Here is a 23,525-nt window from a genome sequence, read left to right on the forward strand (position 1 = left end):
CACCTACAGAATGGTGGAATCAAGTAGAAGGGGAAACAGCCTCTGCATCTGTGGTCCTCCTGTATCTCCTCTGCTGCTGCAGTGCAATTACTTCAGGCCTCTAGAGTGGCCACCCTTGATTTTTAACATCACTTCCTCCACCTCAACCTGCAGCAGTGTTGTGCTTATCAGGAAAACCAGCCATAATTGGATCTGTTGTGAAAGGCTGCTGCTTAATGCTAAAGGAACATCAGCAACCAGGAGGAGGAGGGTGAGAGGTAGGAATAAACTACAAGGCAGAACAGAAGGACAGAGCTAGGGAGAGGTAAACAAAGACTGATTTACACAAGAGGCAAACAAAAAAAAAATTACACAGAGCAGGCAGGAGCAGCAGCTCAGACACGTGCTGGATATTAACAATCACTGGAATCTATGGTTCAGTGCACTCTTTGCTTCTGTCCTCTGCTTTCCCTATCTCACTTTTTATTAGCTAATCTCGTCTGGTCCTCCATGGACTCGGTACTACACTTTTAATTACCTATATCATCCTTTCACACCTGCTGGGTCACATTCACACAGACCATTGTTGGAGTCATTCATTTATATTACAGAGTACTTAACTTGTTTGGCTCATGGGCAAGTGACAGCAATTCAGTTCAAATAACTGCACCTAAGCCACCTGAATTTGCAGGTTTCCCCCTGAACCCCTGTATTTTTAACAGATTTAAACACCAGGAAAGAGAATTTAAAGTGACAAAGCACTGGCAGAACTTGAATCAGATTTGATTTGACTCCCACTAGCTGATCCTGTTCCCCTGTGTTCTACTGTCGCCTCTTCAACTCTCATGAAAGGGCAGACCTTCTAAAATATCAATCTGCCAATGCACTCTGCCCTCCTCACCCTTAAAAGCAGAAATGAGATGCAGAAGCAGAGAGACAGGAGGGTTCAGTTGCTGGGGAGGAAAAGTCTTGGGTTTAAAGAGCTATAAATCAAGCTGTGGCTGGAACTAAATCAATCAGGACAAAACACCATAGTCGATGAGCTTCGTGGAAGGGTGGATCAAAACTCACTGGTGCTGTTTCTTAGCTGACTGCTAAAGGTAGTAATTTAGCAGTGATGGTGACTCTGTGCTCGTGATTATTTAAGGTTTCAGTTGATTGGCATCACTGCACTACAGATGTTAGGTGTGGCTCATGTCCAAAAAAAGAATTGAAAAATAACTGAGTGCAACTGTGGTATCCTGCACCTGCAATCAGAGAAATGCATTCTTTTCTCTTTTTTACCTTAGCTTTCATATTCATTCTGCATGCAGTCTGTACTCTCTCACACCTTTTATGTGAAAGTGCGCAATGAATGCTGTATTATGATGACAGGAAATTGTGGGCTTTGTACATACACATACATCAACAGGAACAAGCCAACAGTTAAAAATCATGCGGGGTAATAAAGAAACTGGTTGGGTGAAATTGAAACTCCCAGCATTCATGCATGACATGCATGTAGTTCAAAATGATTGTGGTGCTGATCCACCGTATAGCTCAGTGAGCACAACTCTGACAGGCAGGAGGAAATGAAGCACATAAACGCTACAAAGAACACATTATGCTCCAGTTGTTGGCCTAGAGTACATGTCCTGATCTACAAACCACAGACCATAAACCAGAATTTGTGAAAAGGACTCAGCATCTCTTGGTGTGTAGGCCTAACCAGAGGCTACATAGAGGGTTTGTCAATGAGAGTCTTGTGGTGTCTCCAGGCACCTGAAATGGCTTACGTTTACTTAGGGAAATTCTTAATTAGCACTAAACACAAAATGTAATTTTGATCTTTAATTTTCATTATGTTTTCTTTTGATTTGTTTTGTCAAAATTTGATAACCAGCTGTAATTTCAACTGTATCATTCTAATTATCCAGAAATGAAAATATGGATATAAGTCGTATGTCTATATGGCAAATGTAAAGCAGCAGCAGCCGGTTGGCTTAGCTTAGCATAAAAACTGGAAACAGGCACCAGACATGCAATTCCTTTTTAAAATATAATTTAAAAAGTCAAGGAAGATACTAGTCTCAAGCCAAGAATTGGTGTTTTTACCACTTTGTTTTTATACTGACTAACCACACAAAATATAACACGTTAACTGGAAGCATCGGAGGTGCTCACTGAATGATTTTGTCACCTTTGGACAAAGTTAGCCAGTGGTTTCCCCTTATTTTTTACCTCAAGAAAGTTTACTGCTGTTACATCTAGCTACAAACAAGTTAAATATAAATTTAAAATAAAATGTCTCATGTCCCCGTGACCCCGTTTGGGACTAAGCAGTATAGAAAATGGATGGATGGATGGATGGATGTCTCATGTCTGATAATACTTTTTTTGGGGCAAAGACTCATATTTCAGATTAATACATTGAATTTGCCCACCCTAGATGAAACACTCTTAACAACAGGAAGCAAGATTCCTGACTTCAGCATTGCAGAACAGCAGAAAATGAACCCTGACCGAGGCATGTTCATAAACTAATAGACAGTTGGCAGAAACTGACTGGATGTTATAAGAGACCCACCCATATGCACTACTGCAAAAGATGAGCACATTTGCTGTTTTACACAATATGCTATGTGGCTTCATCATTCACTGATCACAGAGCAAGAAGTGTGTGAAAGGAAAATAACCAAGAAGGTGATGAAAGACTCGAATATTTAGAAAGTAAAATGTGTGAAAAACCTCCTCGAAATGAGTATTCATTGAAAACTCAATGACACTACATACAAGAACAGTTTATTACCAAAAAAAAAACTGTGGACACACACCCACACGCGGCACATTTCACACACACATACCAACACTCCCTTCCGGTATTTGTTATGAAGCAAACTTTCACATCTGAGAGAAGGACAGAAGTTTAAGCAGGAAGCCTCAAAACAAAGCAGTCTAAACAGTGTGCGACAAAGATACATGGTTGTGTTTCTGTTTCATACATTTTCCATTTGAAGTCAGAAAGTTTAGATGTGAGAGTTGCCAGATAAGGAACAGGATGTGTGACTTTTTTCATTTTGGAGTTTGTAAGAAAACATTACATTCTGGCAGCTGCTATGTCTCAGCATGTCGTTGTGATTCCTACATGTTTTTCTCACCCCACTTGCATTTACTGCTTGCTTACTTCAAGATTATGAAAAAGTGCTGCCTGTCTCCTACAGTATTAGTAGGACTGGTTCCATTTGTTTTGAGACAGATCCTAGTTGCCTTTTTTCTTGTTGTGTTTTCCATCATCACTAGTCCTGCTTATGTGATCTCCCTCTCTTTTCAGCCAAGAATCTTCTTCCATGTTTGACTAAGCTGAAGCGAGGTCGAGTACACTCGCTTTCTGCCTGCAGTCTCTCTCTTTATCTCCCATTTTCCCATTCCTCCTCTCCTCCCCCTGCCTCCACTCATCCCTCCCTAAGGAGCCACTGTAGCTGCTAATCTCAGTTTGCAGCCGGTGCCCCCCCACCAATGTGGCATTCTGCATGTCCAGGGAAAAGGAAATGTTTCCCTTCCTGCTCTCAGTACCCTGCATTCTGTAAATAGAGCCTGCCAGCAGCCTCTCTGTAGGCCCCCCTAGAGAACTATATCTGTCCCATCATTCAGCACCCTTGCTACAACTTCCTGAAACAAACTAGGGAGTGTTGGGCAACAGATAACGGTGGTGTGTGTGAAGCAGCGGTGTTTGTGTTTTTACTGTTTTTTTAATCCTCCCCACATGGCCTCACAAGGACAGAAACAATGGAGAAATCTCAGGATTACTGACTTACACTTGGGGTTGCTTTAACATCATGGTCATTTTAGACTAAATTGAATGCCTCTGTCAGACTCTACATTTTACAATTTATTCCACCAGGATGGATTTTGGTTTTGGAAATCTAAAGTTTTCAGAGTTGCTAGCTGTGGCAGATGATGAAAGGATAGAAAACTCACTCTTAGCACAGTTGTTTCAACAGTAAAATGATGTGAAATCCATGGTTAAATGGAGCTACAGCATGGAGCGGACAGACAGAAAAATAAACTTCTTCTGTGACAGGAAGCAAATATGTGTATATTTATACATAAACAAGTCTAATTCAAGTCACACAAGGAGCATACTGACTTTCAGTGGTTCTCAACCTGTTTAGCAGTATTTAGCGGTACATTACAGAGTGGTTGTGTTGTGGTTATATTAGTGGAAAAGAGAAGGGCTGTCTGGCTGTGGATCCGTGACATTTTCATGGCTCACTTAACCCGCAGCACACTGCAGATTCTGCAAAGCTAGGAGTGACCAGACACCCATCAACTTCCCTTTATCACCACTGTGCCTGATCTCAACCCCTAATCTGCCTCATCGATGGCTCTGGCATGTCGTCACCAGGCAACCAAAGATGACACCAAACCTCTCATGGTGTGTGCTACCTATCAGAAATCAGACTGTGGTGAAAATACTTAAAAGATGGAAGGAGATTGTTAAGAATAAATCAGTGACTGCATTCTTTTGAAAGCACAGGGAATTGTTCTGGGGGCTGCGACAAAGAGCTCCTGTCGGCGGGATGATGGATGGTGTATTCGGATGGATGGTGTGTTTTTTTTTTGTTGAAGATGGTATTATCATGAAAACGAGCGAGCGCAGCCTGTGCTGCAGTGCCCGACTGGATTCAGTGAAAAGCAGTATCAGCCTCAGGTGGTAGAACAATAACACCCCTGCCTTTTCTCCCTCAGTGTTGTACCCTCTGAAGAACACATACAGTAGGTCCTTGCATCTGCAGAGTAAAGGGTAAAGTGGGTTCTATATTCTCATTTGGATCTTGAAGACAGACTGTTCTGAACTGAACAATAGAAGTGATGAACTGAAACTGATGCTCATTTTGTGACAGAGAAAACCATTTCAGCTTAGATCTAGATAACTCTCATCATTAATCATGACCCCAAGGCCATTTTCCAGCCTATTATATTATGTGAGATGTGAGCAGTGCTATCTGTTCTGAGAGAATGCATACCAAGACATTGCATTAGAAATGCTGAGCTAGTCAGAGGTCTTGGTTTTTTTTTTTTTGTTTTTTTTTTGTTGAGGTTTTATACTTACAGAACTGCTCTATAGCACTGACTTTACTTCCTGTGGTGACCTTAGCACCCCTCTCAGGAGCTTTCATGTCTATTTATAGCAACAGTATATCATTTTGATAGCGTCCAGCAGTCTGCCATTTCTTTACCCTTTATCTCATCGCGATCTGATGATGAAGGCAAAAATCTGAGTTTATTATGTCACTCTTCTCTTGTCACCATCATCATGGCTTGCGCTCACTCTCACTGTATGACATTTACGACATATGATGATTGAAGTTTTAGGGTTATACTTTCCTCTGTTTCTCCATGTTTTCTTTCCCCTCCATCTCCTGAGAAATGTGTGCATGTGTGTGTGGCTGAGACAGCTTGTGAAGCCTGTAATTGAGTGTGTCCGCCTACCGCTTTGCAGCAGAGACAGCACAGTGGAGGGCTTCATTGTGTCAGGCACAATAGATACATACACATACTCGTCACACCCTTCTCCCACTACCGTGGACCCACAACACTGGAGAGCCATCAATAAATGCAGCAGTGCTGTGTGTTGTTTGTGGCCTTAATTTGCTACTCAAGCACAGCCTCAGCATTGCCACCACTCTTATTAGCAATGAACCAAAATATCCAGTGACTTCTTTATTCTGCTATGTTACCACCACGTTGAGCTGAAACCTATGTAGACAGTAGGGTTAGTGCACTTTACCTCTTCAGGCATACACACATTTAGGATTAGGGAAAAAAATCTTATAAACCAAATGTATAGACATGTCTTGTGTGCACACGCATTGTATTTAGAAATATGTGTACTATATGGACATTTAGCTGTGGTTGCCATGGTTACAATGTTAGGTCTTACTCGATCGCCAAGAAAAATACCAGTATACTGTACAATTTTTTTTTCTGATGTTAATGCTATCAAAATAATCTAATAGAACAAAATATCACATTGTGCTCCATGTCCAAATATTTAATGATATGCTGTAAATACCTCCTTGCATTACACTGTTTAGCACTGGTGGATGTCAAGAACAGATAAAATGTGGTTTCCTGCTCATTGTGCTTGTGGCTTTGACCACAATGAGAATAAAGCAGGCTACACTGTTCACTTTCTGTCAAATTCTGTCATCAAAATGATCTCAATTTGAAACTTAGTTTGTTTCAGTGCTACATGTTAACTCTGCATGCCTCAGTGCTCCAAAGTTCACACCATAAAGGCGGGGATGAATGTGTAAATGTAAGTTAAACTGGTAGCTGGTTGAAAAAGATGTGACAATGAGAAATATTGCATACTGGTCTCCGTGAAGAGAAACATTCAGCAGCTATAGTGGTGATATCACACCAAGAGTGGGGAGGCTGCTGAATTTATCAAAGAAAAAGTCTCTAACTTGTCCTCACAACCACAGTTTGCAGTCTGACATATTTTTTTATCACTAAATGGTAGACAGCTTTGTGCTCTTCCTGACAGTCTAACTATGGAGGCAAATGATTTCACAGTGAGCTGTAGTGACACAAGTGCCAGTCAACTGCTGTGTACACAGTATTAGGTGGTCATAATGTTGTGGCTGATCGGTGTATATTATTAGGTAATTTAAAGCAAAGACAGCATATTTTATAAAGTACTAATACATTTTAGATGTAAAATCTTAATTTGTAAACTAAAAGTACACTGTGCTGTTTTTGCACTCACTACTCCGTTATCATATTGGCACCAGCTTCTAAATGTTTCAAACAATCTCCAGACGTACATTTCACTGAGAATGATATGAATACAAACCCTCAGTATTTGAGACCATAATAAGCCATTTAAACTTCCCCTGAAAGCTGCACCAATTAAGTTGTGCTTCTGCAAGCACAACGAGTTCCAGTGCAAGGTTTAAACAGTCTTGAGTTTATTGGATCGAATAAACATCACACCAGCAGGGGGTGAAATTGACAGACAGATATCCCAATTAACATCAACAGAATACACCATCATACAGTACCAACCCTAAATGTAAACAGCCACTGACTAGTTCTCTCTCATTCACAGCGAGGGGCAGCATGCGATATAAGTGACTGCACAACTATTCCAGGCACAAGGTAATAGACATTATGAATCTCATTTTCTTTCTCTTTGGTTCATAATTATACTTTGATTTGACTTTATTTGTGTTCAGCAACAGCCACGAGAGTCAACCCAGACACTGGGAAACGGGGCGGGGGGAGCCAGAGAGGAAAGGAACAATGGAGTCCACATCATCGGAGCAGTCGGCCACAGTGGACGAGCTGGTGGAGGCGTGCATCCAAACCTTCGGTTGGCCACTTGAGTCATTATTTCTTTGATCCTTTACTGTTATTTTAAAGTAAGTTAGTAAAGAACAAATTAAATGAATCTGTATATTGCATTTTAGATTATATTAATGTATTTTATGTTAATTATTTTGGACTTTAAGAAGTGACTTGTGTAGAAATACTGTACATGGTGTTGTGTGTGTTGGTGATTAGACAGATGCTGGCTATCAAAATGTTTCCATGTTAATTGACACCAGGTGATGCTTCCACTGTACATTATAGTGAGTGACACACTTTTATCCTGTTTCAGATGACAAGGGGACTTTGAAGGATACTCCCTTGGTCCGGATGTTCCTCATGATGCACCCTTGGTACATCCCTTCAACCGACCTGGCTAAGAAGCTAGTGCTCAAGTATCCTTTATGCCAGAACCTATTGTAGAGCTTTAGGATTTGGAAAAGACCTCAGCAAAGAATGTTTTAAAAAACTTGTTTGTTAAATTTGAGTGAGAGAAAAGGGGAGAAATGGTTAAAAGTTTGTAGAAAATTTACAGGGCTTAACTTGCGGATCAGATCCCAAGAGGAGAGCTGCACTGCTGAGCACCGAACAAGAATATGCCACCTCATCAAGTAATAAAAGTTACTGTTTGTCTGACTTTTATGTATATATATTAAATCCTCCTGTTAATATTGACTGCAACATGTGCTAGAGAAACTTCATATATGTAGAAAAAAAATCACTCCAACAGCATGCTATAGAATGATTTTAAAGCAATGCAACAGTCACATTATTGTGTAGATATAAACAAGTCTATCTTCCTCTGTTTTCATCATCTCTCTTTCTGAAACCCTTTGTTCTACCCTCTAGGTACTGGATCTCTGAGTTTCCAGCCGAGTTCACTCTGAACCCAGAGCTGGCAGACCAGATCAAAGACTATAAAGACCTTTTGACCAACAAGGGCAACGAGCGTCAGAGCCAGCTCATTGACCTTGACAGTGTGTGAGTGAATCAGCTGCAGAACGCTGTGTTGGTTGTTGACACTCTGAATGAATGTTTCTGTCTGTGGGTGTTTACAAGTTGTCATTCTGCTCTTTTATTGCCAGTTCTCAGATTCTGCTGAGTTGTGCTATGTGAGGTCACTGACTTCTTCTTATGCCAAATAGGCTATTTCTGTGTGACTTCAACTTCCCTTTAGTGCTCCATATGGAGACTTACAGCAGTCGATCATTTTCAAATGAAGGAATGCCATTGCATAATTCTGCATTTAAAGAATATTCCATTCAACACGAGTACAAATCCAAATAACCTGAGTGGCTGTGAAGCTTATACTCGTAATCGGTTATGGTTTTGGTCCAAAGGATCAAAGAGGACAAAACTTTCCATAAAAGATTTGTCTGTTTTTAATGGGCTCTGTAGGCCATCATATAAATGGAAGCGGCAGGTGACTCAGCGTGTCCCATCAGTGTCCAAAAAGAGGAAGATGTCCCTGCTGTTTGACCACCTCGACTCTTGTGAATTGGCAGAACACCTGACCTACCTGGAGTACAAATCCTTCTGCAAGATCCTGGTCAGTTTGATGGCAGCCTGTGATGAAGCTGCTGAAGCAGTGTATCAAGTGTGATGAAGTAATTCACAGTTTACATGCTGAAGGCACATGAAACAGTAGTTGCTAAGCAATAGAGGTTAAAATGGACCTTTAGTGGCAGTAATTATATTTGTAGTGTGGAAACATTTTGTCCTTTGGGTGTTATTTTTAGGAGGCAAAGATGATGCCGGGGTTTTATAGCTTATTTAATTTGTAAATTCTTTTAGGTAATTTATTCAACTGGTTTTTGTTGCAAGATGGGGAACAGTGGTTGTGATTTCTTTCTTTTCTAAAAGATATTCTTACTCCATAAAAAAACAAAAGAAGCCATAATAAATAGAAACATGAATCTAGCCTACTGGTCCAGATGTGCAGTAATGGCAGATTTCTGCATTTAGACAACGTAAAAACAGAATCCCCCCTCAGGATTTCTCATATTAAAGTTAGGCTTAATCAGCTAGTTGTCTGCTTTATCCACATTACCGCAGTAAAAGAATGGTTCAGTATTTTGGAAAAAATATGCTCTTTTAAATTTGGCTTTTATTTCAAGTGTTAGGTAATAATCTTTATACCACTCATGGCTGTATAATAAATATGAAGCTACAGCCAAAACTAGTAGAGTGCCCCTTTAATACTATTATTTGTTTATGATAGTGCTTGTTTAACTGTGACATTTCTGCAAACAGACATCACCTTTTCTATTAATACGACTGGCATGTTGAAAATGAACAGCAACATTTTTGAGGATATAATCAGGATTTATGAAAGGGGGCAAAGAAAAATCAAGTCACCACTCCACTTTGCCTTTCAGTTTCAGGACTACCACAGCTTTGTGATGCATGGCTGCACAGTGGATCACCCCATCTGGGAGCTGTTCATTACGCTCTTCAGCAGTGTTTCCCAGTGGATTCAGCTGATGGTGCTCAGCAAGCCCACAGCCCCACAGAGAGCTGCTGTCATCGCCCACTTCATCAGAGTGGCACAGGTTTGTCTGCTGGACCCACTGAGACTGTTTACTGTGAAGGTTTTAAGATGGAGCAGAATTAAAGAGTTGTTAGAGGTTCAGGGTGCATGAGGAACCAGACAGATAGGAGAAGAGCGCCAGGGAGAAACTTGCAAAAGCTGAATTAAAGATTAAAAGTGGGGAGAAGGGAAAAAGGTAGTGTTGATGACTTGCAAGCGCACAGATGCATTATTTTCCCAAAAGGTGGTACACATTTTTAGTAAATGTCAGTTTGTTTTAAAAAGGCTTTGGAGGTACTAGCATGCTAAGGTGCTCACTATGAGCTCTCTTAATAAAACAACCTTTTTAAAATTAGGTAATGAGGCTTTTTTTTTCCCCAAAAAATGAAAATCACCTAAATTTGATCAGCACAATTGGTCAATAAACATAGTAATTCCTTAAAAATGAATTAGCTTTTTGCTGTACGGATTATAATCTAAAACAGTGTCTCATTACTTCAATATATATACTGTACACAACCTGCTGAAAGAATTCAATGATTCATCTTACAACTGAGTAATCACTGGGGAGCTTCACCAGGTGTCATGACGCAGTTTAATGTGACATCTCTGCTACAGGCAGTAATAAAAGGTGGGAAGAAAACTGTGGTGCATATTAGGCAAGATGGTCCATTTATTCTAGAAAACCACATATTTTTAAAAATGAAGATGATTTGAGTTTAAAAAATGTCATCACACAGAAGCCTTGTCAATAATTTAACCGGAGTCCTCCTCCCTTGCTAGTAAGGTTAGAAATAGTGCAAAAGTGTTAAGTAAAAGTATTGGCATCAAAACATAAAGTACTCATTATACAGAATGGAACATTAATGTATTTGTAAAATATTTGGTGCATTTACTGTGTTCATCGTAATGTTGCAGCTGGTGGGGGTGCAGGTTTTAACTAGCTAATGAGATTAGAATTAGATTTACTGCTGGGAAACAAGTGAACTTTCCACCAGACATAGTCTTATGATTATACTGTATTTTTTTTGTCCTGAAAAGTAACTTAAGTTAAATGTTGTGAAAAAAAAAAGCACAGTATTTGCCTCTACAATGTTGAAGTAGCACAAAATGACCACACTCAAGTAAAGTACAGATACCTCAAAAGTGTACTTAATTAAATGCACTTAGTTGCTTTCCACAGCTGCTAATCCTAATCTTAATTTAATGTGGTCTGTCCCTGGCAATCCCCGAACAAAGCTGCCTGCTTACTACCTTACATAGGTCCTTGACCAAAAACCTCCCTGTAACTGGTGTCCTGGGATTCAGAGCAATTGATATCATTTCATCTTATTCCTTGCATTGGTCTGCCAGATGGGCTGGGTTTTCCCTGTAAGTGACAGTTCATTCACTCAACACAGTAAGGGAGCTTCAGTCAACCAAAGTGTAGAAGATGTTTGATCCTCCTGCAGTGCCTAGTGAACAAAGTATAGAAGACGTTTGATCCTCCTGCAGTGCCTAGTGAATGCATCCTCATTGCTACTGTAATTGCAAGCCTACTCTGGGTTTTTTCTCATCATTATGACATGTCCTAGTTGGTTCACATTTTCAATTTATCCTTCTCTTCATCTGCAAGCTTCAGTCGGTTGTAACTTATTTAGGAGGGTCTCAGCAGGTTTTGTCACCTCCCTCTGTCAGAATACACCAGTGCCCCAGCACCTCAGCATGACTCGTCAGGAGAGTACAGCAGAGCTGTTTCATACTCTTGATACTGAACACTTGGACTTTTTTTTTTTTTCAATATTTTGTGAAGCTATGACTGATAGAGGTAAAGACATACTGTACACTCCTTCTGACCTGCCTTGATGCGTGGGATGAACAACTATCACTGATCAGCAGAAGGCCTAAGAATAGTCTCATTTGCTTCCTCCCTCCTGAACAAAACTGTCAGCAGCATAGACCAACTTTTGCATCTTTCTTTCTTCATTCAGTCATAAAAGGTTAAATGTTTTTGTTAGCATGACACAATAAGCATTATAAACTGTCTATTGTATTAATACTTTCTCTCCCACTAAATCTAAGATGCCTTCAGTTCATTTTACGAGCAGTTGCTTGAAAGATGAATGAATCTACATAATTTTAATCAGTGGTTTGCACTCTGAAGTCTTTTTTGGACCATGTCATTCCGCCAGAATGGGGGTGGGGGAGAACCATTCCACTTGCAAATTCCTTCTTTTAATTCCTTGCCACTTTGAAATGCCTCAAACTTTGCTATTCAAGAATACAGCCCAGTGTGAGCACATGCAGGGGGAAAAAAAATCTTCATGCTGATTTCAAATGTATTCAAAGGAAGCACAGAAGGTAGCCTTGACATACAGTACTTGACATTTCCCAAAGCTTCCCTCAGGGTGCACTGGTTGTTTCGCCTTCCCATTGAGAGAGCATAACACAACTTGTATTCATTAGTTTTTTTTCTTGACTACAAGGACTATTTTAAAATACAAAAGTGTCTCAGTTTCAATTCATTTCACAGTATGTTCGCTCTGTATGTGTCTGTGCCTTCTGGCTTTGATGAACACACAGCATCATCAGTTGACTGTGTGATATTTGACAAGAGGATGAACTCCATCTCCTAGCCCTGTCATGCACTGCACACAGCATTTATTCTACCCTGGTGGAAAGAACTGGCATGTTGGCAATACAGCCTTTCCCAGTCCTTGCTGAGTTACATGCATGTGCAGTGCAGCTGAAGCATACTCTGCAAATGCTGTGCTACCTTCAACAGTGCTTTGCCAATTGATTCCAAAGGGTGTTTGAGCTGAATCAAATGATCCCCTTTGGCAGTCCTCCCACACAGCTGTGACCCCATTGATTTTCAGTGAGATGCCAAGCAAGCTGAAGGGCAACGTGAAGCCCTGCAGAGTGCCATTCACAAAGTGTTAGCCTAACTTTGACACAGACAGGTTAGAACACTCAGTAGATTCATGTGTGGGTGTGCATGTGGGCTGCTGAACACTGCCCCTCACTACTATTATTTTCTCCTTCTCTGTCGACAGAAGTTGCTGCAGTTGCAGAACTTCAACACACTGATGGCAGTGGTGGGCGGCCTCAGCAACAGCTCCATCTCTCGTCTCAAAGACACGCAGACCCACATCAGTGCGGAAACCAACAAGGTGCAGTAGCTGGTACCCATGCTCTCAACCATCCACAGCCAAATGTAACCAGACAAATTCGATGTTCACTGCATGTTGAATGCACTTAGCTGACAAGTCCTATTGAATCTTGGTTCAGTTATCTGCATCTCCACTGTTGGAGCTGCCAAGCTCCTTATCTGAGCCCATTACTCCTACACAGCGGCTTTTTAAAGCTATGAATTTGAGCCATATGACTGGAAAGTTATCTGCAACAGTTGGGAGAGTTACAGTGTCTTGTCAGTTATGTAATTCCATGTGGATCAGAATGTTTTTGATGATTCTTTTTGCCAACTTTCATCTCATCCTTTTAAATTGTCTGCCCCTTTCATTCCCCTGCATTACAGGTTTTTAACAACCTCATTGAACTGGTGACATCATGTGGGAACTACAGCCAATACCGTAAGCGCTTCTCCGAGTGCTCTGGCTTCCGATTCCCCATCCTAGGTGTGCACCTAAAAGACCTAATAGCTGTGCATGTGGCGCTGCCAGACTGGGTCGACAAAGAGAAGACTCGGGTCAACCTGGCAAAGACCCAGCAACTCTACACCATCCTTCAAGAGTTGGCGCTCATCCAGAACATGCCGCCTAGTGTCGATGCCAACACAGACCTGCTCAACCTGCTAACGGTGAGTGCGGTGACTGGACAGGCTGTGAATATTCACGAGTTCGAGATGAATATGTGGCTTGAATAAAAAATGTACCTGCAATGAACAAATTGTACTGGTCAGAATCAGGTGCTGTGAGTTTGTTGTTCATCATGTAGTGCAATAGCATTTGAAAACATTCATTAACCAACCAGACAGCAGAGAAGTAGGAGGAAAAACTTCAAGAAGGACAAACACTTGTGTACAGCCTGTGCAATAGGCAGCCTGTTTAATACAAAGACTTTGCTGTGCTGTGAGTTGACTGACACAGACAGACTCAACTGCAACCAACTGGGACAAAATCTGTGTATAGACAAAAGGCCAGAGATTAAACAGTATGCAGCCAAAGCATTGAATATAGGTGGTTCAGAGTGGTCAGAAGAGCCAGTATATCACCTTTTAGAAATAAATAATGGCAGCCTCCCAAACCCTTCCAGGAAATGAAAGCTAACAGGATGTGTTCGATGTCCTCTGGGTTGGATCTGATGTAAAGTTGAAAGGCCTGGAAAGTCTAGTGACCCATGGTCTTAACGTGATGTGTGGGTGCCTTGCTGTAGATGGTTGAAGCTGCTTTTGTTCTGATTGAACACCAGGAAAAACTGAAATAATTCCACACTGACTAATAGGAGGAACATGTTCTGGGGCAACAATGTTGAGAATAGCATCCTATCCTGAGATGGTGAGGGCTTAGGTGAGCAGCGGTTGAGAATAGCATCCTATGATAGATGTGTGAGATGGTGAGGGCTTAGGTGAGCAGCACAGTAGCACATTGAGAGTTCCTCTGCGTCTGGTGCTAGTGTCCTCGATCTTGTGAGCCAACCTATGATCAAAGATAGAGTATGAATTGAATGCAGCATGAGTCCTTGGCAACAATTTGAAATAGATTTGAACTGCTGTATAGCTGAACTGAGTCTAACTGTGAAATGGAATGAATGATGGTAAGGTACTCAAATAGGTGCCAAAAATCCAGATGAAGACACGATGAAGAAGAAACAACTTGTAATTGGATGAGGATTAGTCCAGAGTGAGTAACCAGTTGTTCAACCTGCCTTACAAAAAGCAGAAGTGAGTCTTTCTTGGTGGTTTGGGGCGACAGGTGGGTAGAGCAGTTGTTTTTCAACCAGAAGGTTCAAGGTTAAAATCACAGTGCCTGCAGTCCACATGTTGAAGTGTAAACCCTTTTTCCAAGTCGGGTTCCACAGATCCTGACTAAAATAAGAACATAGGATCCTACATTTCCCATAATACATGTCAAGCACATCTTTCAGCCTCTTTTCCTCCACAGTGTCCACTTCTTTCAAACCCTACCCCTCCAGTTTGTAATGTGGTTAATCTTTGATTAACTACTGGAACATGGTTATCTGTCATCCTATTGTTTTGATTTATGCTTTTATCCAGGACAAAGACTCATGGCCCCTGATTCAGCATTTTTTCAGTGAACCTTAAATTGTTCACCTGCACTGCAACCTTCACTGTCAGGACATTTCTTTTGCCGTAGAAATGACCTGAAAGATACTTGCAGCAAAATTGCTATATTGACTTTGTATTAAACCCTTGTGTGTGTGATAATTTGGTTTTGCCAATTTGTTTAGAGTTTTCCTATCTTTTTTTTGTTGTTGTTGTGAATACTACTGATCTATTCAAATAAAGGCCATCATACACTATATTGCTTGACTGGCTTGCACAGAGTCCTGACCACAAGCTGATAGAACACCTTTGGGATGAATTAGAGCGAAGACTGCAATCCAGGCCTTCTCGTCCAATATCAGCGTCTGACCTCACAAATGCGCTTCTGGAAGAATGGTCAAAAATTCCCATTAACACACTCCTAAACCTTGTGGACAGCCTTCCAGAAGAGTTGAAGCTGTTATAGCTGCAGCGGGTGGGCCAACATCATATTAAACCCTGTGAATTAAGAATCTGTTGTTCCTCAAGTTCATATGCATGTGAAGGCAGGCAAGCGAATACTTTTGGCAATATAGTGTATGGAATATCATTATTATGAAATTGTAAGTGTCATCAGAACAACCGTTTTGCAGCTTCTTCCACACCTTTTCTCTGCTTAGCTGATAACACTTTGCTCTCTCATTCCTCTTTTGCTGCTGTCTGTACTTGTATTACACAATACAAGTACAGACAATCACCACACACCAACAAGAACAAACAGAAGCCTTCACTAGAAATGGTCCCTGAAACACATTCAGCATCAAAATGTGATAGTATAAAATGAAATTTAAACTTGATTCCTTGCTGTCTTCACTTCAGAATGGAAGCTGAGGTGGTGTATTAGTCCTTTAAACTAAACTTGTGTGTCAGTATTTTTGGCAAAAAACAGGTTCCTGATTTAGGGAACAGGAGTTTTCTGAGTTTAAGCAATCCCAAGAAATCAATTACTCAGTGTGACAGCAGGTGTTTGTGTGGGCTTTCAGCTGGATTTCCCTTTTTTTCTGTGAAAATGAAAAAAAAAAGAGTTTGACGGGCTTTGGAGCCGAAGGACATCAGGGAAGTTTGTTGAACAGAGTCAATACTCAATTAGTTTATGCCAGCACTTATTGGAGCTGATCTATCTTGGGTTTCGCTTGGCTCACAACGAGGTGAAGGAAGTCAATAAACCCTTCAGAGTAATGAAAGGAGACAAGCATGTCTGTGCAGAGAGCTAAAATAAGCAAAACACTGGTTTAAACTGCGATTTTCCTCCTGTTTGAGTCAAATTCATCAGCCTTTCAAACTGTTCCATCATATCATCCTGAATATGGTGGATAATTTACAATTAACTTTCGCCCTGGAATACTCTTAAGAGCCACTAAATCAGAAGGCCAAACAAAAGGCCTTATTACTTCAACTAAATAAAAACAGGAAACACAATTAGACTAAAAGAAAAGCTATGTAGGCAACAATGGATGCAGTGGATGAGTACATGCTGTATTGGTTGTCTATACCCAAAGGCAAATACTTTCTATGTTTGTCATATTTATTTGCCATACCATGTTGTTTCTAGACCACTAAAGGGTCAGTTCACCCAAATTATAAAAACCTATTTTCTGTAATGTAGTAGTATCTGGCCATGCAGATAGTTTTACTTTTATTCAGCCAGGTTTTGACATATCAGCCCTTGTGAACATCTGATACTCATGTTGTGAGTGAGTAACTTTGGAGAGACAAATATTTGCCAACTGTTTCAGTGAAGATACACAGCTGCCTTAGTTGGTCACTTTGTGTATATTTCAGTAACATTTACAGTTGAAATGCAACACAAATAGGTGCTACAGCTTGAAATGTATGCAGGAATGTATTTAGTTTGCAGTGTAGACTGGAGATAAGGGACTAAAGCTTCCAAAACTGTTCATGCTCTTTTCTTCATGGTTACTGTGTAAAATACAGTATCACTGTATTTGAGCTTGCACATCATTCTTGAATTTGAAGCTCATACATTAAGTGTAACTTTAGATGTTTTGGATTTTTAATATTGTGTAATTCCAATCAGAAATTTCATATAATCAATTTGTAACAGCGTCTCATAACCACAAACATTTAACTTAAATGTTTAAATGTCAATCAGATGTCCACCAATCGGGCACTGGTCACAGCAGAGGGTATGCTTTACCCACATAAACTCAATTCTTGACTTAAATTTTTGTTTGCCAGTGGTAGAAATGTAGTCACACAGAGTTTTATGAAGACAGACACATTTAAGGGCAAAGTGATGTAATGAATTATTCTGTGCATATCTAATGTGATGCGTCATGGTGGAGGTTTTCACAGTCCTGTGCACTGCTCTGTGCAGGTCTCTCTGGACCAGTACCACACAGAGGAGGAGATCTACCAGATGTCTCTACAGAGAGAGCCACGAAAGCCAGCGGTGAGCAGTTCACACTTGTATAATATTGATTTCATACTGGCATTGTTTTGCTAGGGATATATCCTACCCTGTTTCATCCATGAAGCACTGAATTCTCTGGGAGTGTTTGTATGTGAATGCAATGAGTTTTGATGCTAAATTTCCACATAGGCTTCCAAAACACACATCTGCCCTTTGATACTGTCGATGCTATTACAAATGCACTGTCTATTGAGTGGTATAAAATGTCAACCATGCATATTGGAAATCACTGTTTCATTCTGTCGTGACATTTTGGCCCACTGTACTAACCACTGACTGCTACTCTGCATAGTCTTTTCTTTGTGAGAGAGCAGCTTCTTCTCCCTCATGTTCATTTATTTCATGGTCTTTGGTTTGTTATTATTGGCTGTAGCAGAACTCCAGCCCCGCTCCTGCGCCCGACCCCGAGCCACCCATGATCGATGAGTGGGCTGTGTCGGTGAAGCCCAGTGCTGACCCGACAATCATCAAGAAACACATAGAGAAGATGGTGGAGGTGAGTTCCCCACCCCCTTCACTTTCAGGGCTAATTGGAAGCTGTGGGCTACAGTGTGATAGCACCACATGGCTATAGGTGAATGATCTGCTTTATAGTATTCTTACTGTTTTGGTTATAGTGGACTACTAGAGTTTGTTGATCTCTGATTGTGTTACCTTTACATAGCTGTGTCCTAACTGTCACTGACTGTGTGGGAGCTAAAATTATGTAAACTAGCTACATCTGAAATACTACAACAGAGGAACACCTCATTTCTGATGTACTTCCTTCAGTAATTCTATCTTATCTAGAAGGGGTGCATTCAAATTTAAATCCTATTTAAAGATAAACAGTAGAGTTTCCCATGAGCTAGCCTTAACTACTTTATATAAATGTAACTAGTTTAGTCCAGTGATTCCCAGCCTAGGGCCCTCTAAAATCTCACCTGATAGATCTGAAAGACTGTGAAGTGATCAGTGTCATCTCCATTATTGTAAACCATTAATAAAATTATCAACATTTTAGCTAACCATCAAATTAGTACATAAAATGGGTATTTGCACATCCAGTTGTAATTTTGTAGAAACTTTTGCCATTGCAGATGTCCATATATTTATACTGAGTAGTTTCTTTATTTTTTGCATCATTTGTCAACTTCTTGGTGAGATGGAAGCTAGAAACGAGGACCATGGGAGTCATCGGCTCAGTGGGAATCTAACATTTACCTCACTTAGTTGGTATAATCAGTGGCTATTGTTTAGATAAATATTGCTGTGTAAGGTCACAGTCCGTTCCTTGACATTATTGCTCAAGTTCTGCTGATGAAAGTCAGCAGACAAGAACATAAGGTAACAAACTGAGTGTAGTGAGTGTTATTTTTATTGTAGTTGATTATAACCATCCCTGTGGCGAGAAGACTGGACCACTTTGGTGAAATTTGTTTTGCACACATTAGAAACGGGGTTAATGAAACATGTTGTCTTAAGATACTTTTATGTTTCACTTAAGAACAAATCTGTACCAGTGATCCTCACATTGTACCATTAGACTGTAAACGTCATTTTTGGCTACAGTTGTTGCTGTTCAACAAATGTTACATAGTCTTCCTGTTTAAAAAAAAAGACTTGTTGATTTTCTCATATGTGTGCACTTTACTATGACAGTGTGCTAATTATGTGTTTTTATGATATTGGAAATCATTTTACTTAGACATACTTTTTTAAACTTTGCCTAAAATATATAGAGTAAATGTTATGGACAAGGCAACTTGACCAAGAAAATTCTGTTCCTGAGCTGGGTTCTTTTTAAGAGAATGTGTACTGACCACCTGTAATGTTTACATTCTCAGTTTGCACATTCAGTGTTGACTGCTGCACATACAGCTCCCATATAACATACATTCTCTTATTATATTCTTATATATTTTTATTATATCTCTTCATTTGCTGCTTTAAAGTGCCTTAGATTTTGTGCTACTTATTTATCTACTTTATATTTCATTTCTATTGTGTGGCATTCATGTGAAGTGAAGTGACATTGTCAGTAATTAGTCCTTTATAGCAGAATTCTCATTAACAATAACCTTCATAAACCCTCTCACATGCAGTCAGTCTTCAAGAACTTTGACACAGACAGTGATGGCCACATCTCCAGGGATGAATTTGAAGCAATCAGGAACAACTTCCCTTACCTCAGCAAGTTTGGAGAACTGGACAAGAACCAGTGAGCATTTGCAGATTTGTTAACTGATGCTCACTGAATCACACAGATAAATCCATGCAATTTACAGACTGAACTAAATTACAGCATGAACTAACCGAAACCGTCTCACAGCAAACTCGCACGTCTTTTTGCTTCCTCTCACAGAGATGGGAAGATCAGCAGAGAAGAGATGATTGATTACTTTATGAAAGCCAGCTCACTGCTTAACTGCAAGATGGGCTTCATCCACACTTTCACTGAAACCACCTACGTCAAGCCCACGTTCTGTGAACACTGCGCTGGCTTTGTGAGTAGACACATTTTGAGCTTGTGTTTTTTTTTTCTCCCTTATTCTCACAGTTGATGGAAAAATCACACAAAATACTGTGTGTGTGTGTGTGTATATGTAATTATATATATCATACTTTAAATGAAAGATGGAAAATTGATTTTTGTTTTGTGTGCTTTTGTGTTTTCAAATGCACTGGCCAAATCAATGGCATGTGTTTGTTTAGAAAAGTAAAGGTCAGCTGTGTTCACCCTGCTGTTTCAGAGCCATGTACTGTAGCTGCAAAGATCATGTGCGCTTCATTATTTGTCTCGGGAGTCACCGGCAGTGTGCGATAGCCCTGCCTCTCACAGGTTCCTCCTGTCAGGTCAGGGCACTGCCAATTATTCTGAACTATAGCCACATGATAATGAAGTTGCATTCTGGGTAATATGGGAGGAAAGTAATTGGGCGACAGGATAATCCTTGTCTTTGGCAGTGTTATATCTGTGTGTGTGTGTGTGTGTGTGTGTGTGTGTGTTGTGTGGTTCTCAACATTCCCTGAAGTCCCCCCCAAGGAGCTACGTTATATAAACACAGGCGCTGAGTCAGCACTCAGCTGTAATGAGAACAGGAATAGGGCCCACATACTGAACTGCAGATACTGAGGTGACATCCCATTCATCTTTTTCTATTTCATATAAGCTAGCGGAACATTGTGATGCCGAAAAGACAAGTGTGTCATGGATTATATGTATAGACTTTCATTAAAACACAAAGGAGCACACTTGACACACACATATAGACAAGCACACATCCTTCAGGGGAAGCTTGGGCATTCTCAAACCATCATGAGGGGGAACTCGGAATACAGAGCAGGGAGAGATAAGGACTCTGCCAGCCTGCTTCTTCCTTTGAATATGTCTGTCTGTGTGGCAGAGGTAGATACACCAGCCACTTCCTCATTGGCCTGCTTTAGGCTTTTCCTCTTGGCTGCTATGCAAAAGCAATATTTTCCCACAGCCCATTTTTCAGCACTTGTCTCAAACAGCAAAGCTGAGCCTCCTGTAAACTTCTCAGGGTTCACTCGCCCCCAGTGTCTTACTTGGATCGTCATGATATTGTGCTGTTTTACCTGCAGCCACCTTTGGCCTGACATCCAAAATATCAGCATGCATGTTTCGTTAAATGCACAAAGTGAGGAGATGCAGAAAAAGAGGGTGTGTTTTTGCTCCTGAGGAGGATACAGCAAGTGATTTATTGCGATGTGTGATGCACAAGTGTCTTTAGGGAGGGTGTGTTTTTGCACCTGAGGAGGATACATCAAGTGATTTATTACGATGTGTGATGCACAAGTGTCTTTAGGCTTTTGACAGTTGAGCTTTGTAGAATCAGAGTAAAAAGAGAAAGAATCTCAAATCTCTTGGTTTGTGTCTCATTGCTGGAATGTTTGTACAGTGTGAGAAACACTAGGGTTTTGACTTTTATGTGTCTGGTGCATTTAGGTTGTCACTGCAAACCAACACTTGTAAACAAACCTCTCACGGACATTTGGGTGACCTCATGCCTCAGTTGCAGCTTTTGGCAGTGGAGAGGAGTGCGCCCAAACAAATGCACACACTTCAAATCACATGGAGGCCTTATACACAACTCATCAGGTTGATAATGGCGATCCAGTCTCCATATTAGATTTTTTTTTTCAGTCCAAGAAGAGGGATTTCTTTGTTAGCAGTTACAATCACTTGCATACAGTACATTTTCATTAAATAGCTACAGTCACAGGTCTACTGGATCCCTGGCAACCTCATGGTGACCACAAAACTCCAGGAAATCATTGCTTCTGTAATATCATGTAAAACTGTAACTTAATATTACCTTTTCCTTTTTTAATTAGGCTTCCATTCTTCTGGTGTCAATCTTGTCATAGAACTAAATACATATAGTGTAAATACTGTATATATTTTCCCAAGTAATGTCTGAAAAAGTATAGTTTAAAATAATTTAATTATATGGCATTTATGTGCAAAGGTATAAAGACGAAAAAGATGTTACATTGAATATCTGGTGACCAGAAGGTCTGAGCCCTTACCAGAAGGATTGTGTCTGCTGTCACACCAATTTGTCTTGAGGAAAAAAATCAATTTTTACCTGATTTTAAATTACTACAAAGATAATAGCTGGATGTCAGAAATGTTCATAAGAATTTATCATATGCGAAGTGGAACCTCACCACAGTGTGTAATAAAAGCAAAGGCTGTGTTTACCATAATATCAACATCCAGTATTGCATCAATGCACCTACAGTAACTAAATACACATATGCTGCTGTTCAGATTTCATTTTAAATACATGATCATATAATGTGTCAACTCACGGTTCGTACTCGCCCACAGACAACATGCTGATTCAAAATCTAGTAAGCCATCAGTAATGGATTCCAAAAATATAAATATAGTTGAAAGAAAGTAAAAGTCTGTGTGTTTTCAGCTTTTGTTTGTAGTAAATTGTGTTTTACAGTCTACGGAGATGGTAAAGGTCAGTCAGTGTAGGCAGAACTGTGATGTTAGTTGTGTTTAGATGTTCTGTTCGTAACCAACTTCTCTTTGTTGTAGAGCCTCTGGCTGTGTTCATCGTTTCCCACTGTGTGTCTTTGTTTATGTGTGCCTCTATGTGCATCTTCAGCTGTATGTGTGTTAGGTGTGTGTGTGCATCCGTGGTTTCTCTGGCTCTGTGTGTGTGTGTGTGTGTGTGTGTGTGTGTGTGTATGAAGAGGTCAGGATATTTTGTGCCTCCTCAGATGTGCCAGTGCAGCGTGTGATCTCAGCTCAACTCTTTCATGTCATTGTTCCCCCACTGTCTGTGTGCTCCCTGTGTCCTGCTTGATCTCGGTCCCCGTCCAGCCCCTCTGTCCCGCCACTCTCCTTTCTCTTTCTGTCCCTCTGTCTCTCTCACATCCTCCATTGTGCTTCACCTTCCTTGGTATCAACAAGGGATGTGAACTATATGGGTGTTTTAACATGTTTTAGCTCGTTAAATGCTAATTGTGAATACTTTCTCTTTACTGCTAACCACTTCCCACAGCATACAGTTTTAGGTTCATTTGCAACCTTTTGGGTAGTTATTGGTTTTACATTAAATTTGCTTCACAGTTTTTTACAGCTCAAAACTCATTTGTGAAGGTGTTTTGTTCCCTCTATACTCTTTCAGCATCCATCACTAAATCACAGATGATGGAAAACAACTGCAGTATCTGTTTCCCAAATTACATAATGTCACAACCCAGTCTCACAGCAAAATACTGTATATAATAGCTACACTGGTCTGCATCGCAAAACATGCTACTTTCACAATAAGACCTCGAAAATGGTGACATTGCAACATTTTTCTCAACCTTACTTTAAACAAAAGTAAGGTTAAGTTACAAACTAGATGACTGAGGTAAGGAAAAGGCCCTGGGGTCAGATAAAACATTTAAAACACAGTGTCGGACACAGTCTCTAGTTTTCTGTATGAACG

The 23,525-nt window shown here is 40.4% G+C and overlaps 1 protein-coding gene across 8 annotated transcripts in view; it reads left to right on the top strand.

Annotated features, from left to right (window-relative positions):
• LOC109969412 (RAS guanyl-releasing protein 2) overlaps positions 1–23,525 on the top strand; it is a 31,800-nt gene that overhangs the window by 2,281 nt on the left and 5,994 nt on the right. For 5 of the 8 annotated variants that reach the window (XM_020616274.1, XM_020616272.1, XM_020616269.1 and 2 more), the window contains 13 exons: positions 7,076–7,125; positions 7,203–7,339; positions 7,628–7,730; positions 7,890–7,946; positions 8,185–8,316; positions 8,734–8,884; positions 9,714–9,887; positions 12,901–13,017; positions 13,383–13,664; positions 17,467–17,541; positions 17,936–18,058; positions 19,647–19,762; positions 19,907–20,048. In XM_020616274.1, the coding sequence (XP_020471930.1) occupies positions 7,270–7,339; positions 7,628–7,730; positions 7,890–7,946; positions 8,185–8,316; positions 8,734–8,884; positions 9,714–9,887; positions 12,901–13,017; positions 13,383–13,664; positions 17,467–17,541; positions 17,936–18,058; positions 19,647–19,762; positions 19,907–20,048 (1,542 nt within the window). In that variant the 5' untranslated portion in view covers positions 7,076–7,125; positions 7,203–7,269. The remainder of the gene's footprint in view (positions 1–7,075; positions 7,126–7,202; positions 7,340–7,627; positions 7,731–7,889; positions 7,947–8,184; positions 8,317–8,733; positions 8,885–9,713; positions 9,888–12,900; positions 13,018–13,382; positions 13,665–17,466; positions 17,542–17,935; positions 18,059–19,646; positions 19,763–19,906; positions 20,049–23,525) is intronic. The other 3 variants (XM_020616277.1, XM_020616275.1, XM_020616276.1) reach the window with 3 other exon arrangements.

The sequence above is a fragment of the Monopterus albus genome, unplaced genomic scaffold, assembly GCF_001952655.1.
Source record: "Monopterus albus unplaced genomic scaffold, M_albus_1.0 scaffold173.1, whole genome shotgun sequence".
In the NCBI taxonomy this organism is placed as follows: Eukaryota; Metazoa; Chordata; class Actinopteri; order Synbranchiformes; family Synbranchidae; genus Monopterus; species Monopterus albus.